This window comes from Cervus elaphus, chromosome X, assembly GCF_910594005.1.
Source record: "Cervus elaphus chromosome X, mCerEla1.1, whole genome shotgun sequence".
Lineage (NCBI taxonomy): Eukaryota > Metazoa > Chordata > Mammalia > Artiodactyla > Cervidae > Cervus > Cervus elaphus.
In genome coordinates, this window is record NC_057848.1 from 26,232,131 (window position 1) to 26,234,264 (window position 2,134).

The 2,134-nt window shown below is 52.9% G+C and overlaps 1 protein-coding gene across 1 annotated transcript; it reads right to left on the reverse strand.

Moving 5' to 3' along the window:
- Positions 1–204: 204 nt before the first annotated feature.
- Positions 205–1,443, reverse strand: LOC122689170 (EKC/KEOPS complex subunit LAGE3-like). Its single transcript, XM_043895362.1, has 3 exons — positions 1,172–1,443; positions 716–844; positions 205–535 (listed from the first exon to the last, which is right to left on the reverse strand). Exons 1-3 carry the CDS (start codon positions 1,390–1,392, stop codon positions 412–414), a joined length of 474 nt encoding a protein of 157 aa, XP_043751297.1. The 5' UTR covers positions 1,393–1,443; the 3' UTR covers positions 205–411.
- Between the last annotated feature and the right edge of the window lie 691 nt (positions 1,444–2,134).

Here is a 2,134-nt window from a genome sequence, read left to right on the forward strand (position 1 = left end):
TAGAAAATATTGTTTAATGTTGACCATATTTAGTGCTGAACATAGGGCTCAATTTCATTTTCCTAATTAGTTTTGAATTACCTTGTCCTACTGGAATATCTGAATTTCAGAACCTTCCCTCTAACACGAGAACAAATATAAAAAGCTGTTTTTTTTTAAAATCTAGAAGCTCATTAGCTGAAAAGAAACTGAGGCACATAAAGTAACTTAGCTTTATTTTCTGCTATAATAAATACTGAGGCATCTCACTCCTCAAGCAGCCAAGAAACAAAGCAAGTGAACCAAGAGAGACTAAAGGCCACTACAGGCAAAAACTTAAGACTTAAATAACAAAGTGACAATTACTCTTGAGTTTGAATTCCCTATGCCTTGCCGAGCAGGGGACACAAGGTTACGTTTCAGCCCCTTTCCTCAGCCTAGGCTCTGGGGAGGTGGTATCGCAAGGCTCCGAATGTTCTCAATCACCAGGAAAAGCTGATCGAGGAATGGGTTGATGGAAAGTCGGATGAAAGCAACGTCTTCAGCAGTCCATCTACTAAAAGCGGGGAAAAACAGATTAAAGGGAGATCTTTCCTGTAGGTCCAGGGTACCAGCCCCCCTCCTTACACCAAGCCCCTCAGTGTCCATCATAGCACTCTTAAGAGGGAGCTGACACCACAGCACCTGCCGCCTCCCCCGCCACCCACTACCCAAAGCAAACTCGTCTGGAACTGACACAATCAAGTCACTGCCATTCACTACAAATTCCTTCCGAATACTTCCTTGGTGGCGTTGGATATCTGGGAGCAGAGACCTGCGAGCTAAGCATGCCTCCAGCGGGGACTGGAAAGGCACTCTGAGTGTGCTGGGAGAGACACGGTTAAGGCACCGTCCATTACTGCATCTGCTGGTATCTCAGGCTTCCTCACACCTAAGAGGCCTGTTTTTATCCCAGGATGCCCATGCTCCCAACCACAACCTGTGACCACCCTGAGCTGCCTCCCTAACCCTTCGGTCTGTCTTCCCCACCCTCCAGGCTCCTCACGCCTTGACAAACCTTTCCTGCCAGGCTGCCCACTCCTGCTGCCCCGGATTGCCCCCGTGCTCCCTTCTATCCCTTCCTCAGGCTGCCGGCATGTTTCCCACCACCATACCACTGACTTTCCCCAGGGAGGCTCCATGAAAAGGATACAGCACCACCTCTCCAGGTCTAGGCCTTACAGCCACGGGTGCTACATCTCCACCAGGTCCTGGGGCACGTGGTGCCCGCTCACCCCGGGGACGAGCTCTAGCAGCTTCCATCAGTGCTCTTTCTCTGCCAGGCCCACCCCGGCGGTGTAATGGGGCCCGGTAACCACTGGGGCCGGGGCCCTCACCTTCAGCACCACCAGCGCCACTACCCGATGGCTGCATGGCTGCCGCACAACTCACTCAGATGCCAACACAAGGGTCTAAAAGACTGAGCTCCTCAGGAAGTCCCTCCCCTTCTGCGTAAGGACGGCAAAAGTGCGCCTGTGCAGAAACGTCTCAGGGGCGCCTCCTCGCACCGGATTGGTTACTGCCCAGCCGGCCGGGCTACCCACGGGCCGCTATGGAGACCCCGTGGGGCTGGAGGGACTCGGCTCCCTCACAAAGCCACGCACTTTTCGGGTGACCCCGGTGCACCTGTGAACTCGGGCCCTTCCAGTGCTGGCCCAGACGGCATGGAATGGACCCTGCCATGTGTCCACAGAGACGCCGCCGAGACACAAGTGACGGCTTTCCAGGCTCAAGTCCTAAAACTAGTTCCACAATGCAACTTTGATTTCTCCAACGTATGCCACAGAAGGGTCTCACTAGACTAAGATGCCAGTCGAGGGCAAAGGGCCAAGCCACACAACCCACCAAAGTCCCCCCTCTGCCTACTCCACATCTATACCTGTGCTGTTTGACCAGAGTGATAGCTAGCACTTCCTATGGTCCACGCGCTGTTTCAGCTGCCTTCCATGTGTTCACCCATCACACCAGTTTCCAGACAGTATGGCCATGATGGTGTCCTGTCTCCCATGATGCAGGTCTCTCCCAAATAAATCACAAACACCCACTCTCTCACCAACACCAGCGGATAAAAGTCTTGTGCATTTGGGTTTCTGCGTGTCTCAAAACTATGATGACT

What these genes read in the sequence shown, in the direction of transcription:
- LOC122689170 (XM_043895362.1), bottom strand. Translation starts at nt 1,392, where the DNA reads ATGCAGCCATCGGGTAGTGGCGCTGGTGGTGCTGAAGGTGAGGGCCCC. An exon ending in AGACCTGGAGAGGTGGTGCT is followed by an intron (nt 845 to 1,171) that starts GTATCCTTTTCA and finishes TGTCTCTCCCAG; the next exon opens with CACACTCAGAGTGCCTTTCC. An exon ending in AATGGCAGTGACTTGATTGT is followed by an intron (nt 536 to 715) that starts GTCAGTTCCAGA and finishes CCCCGCTTTTAG; the next exon opens with TAGATGGACTGCTGAAGACG.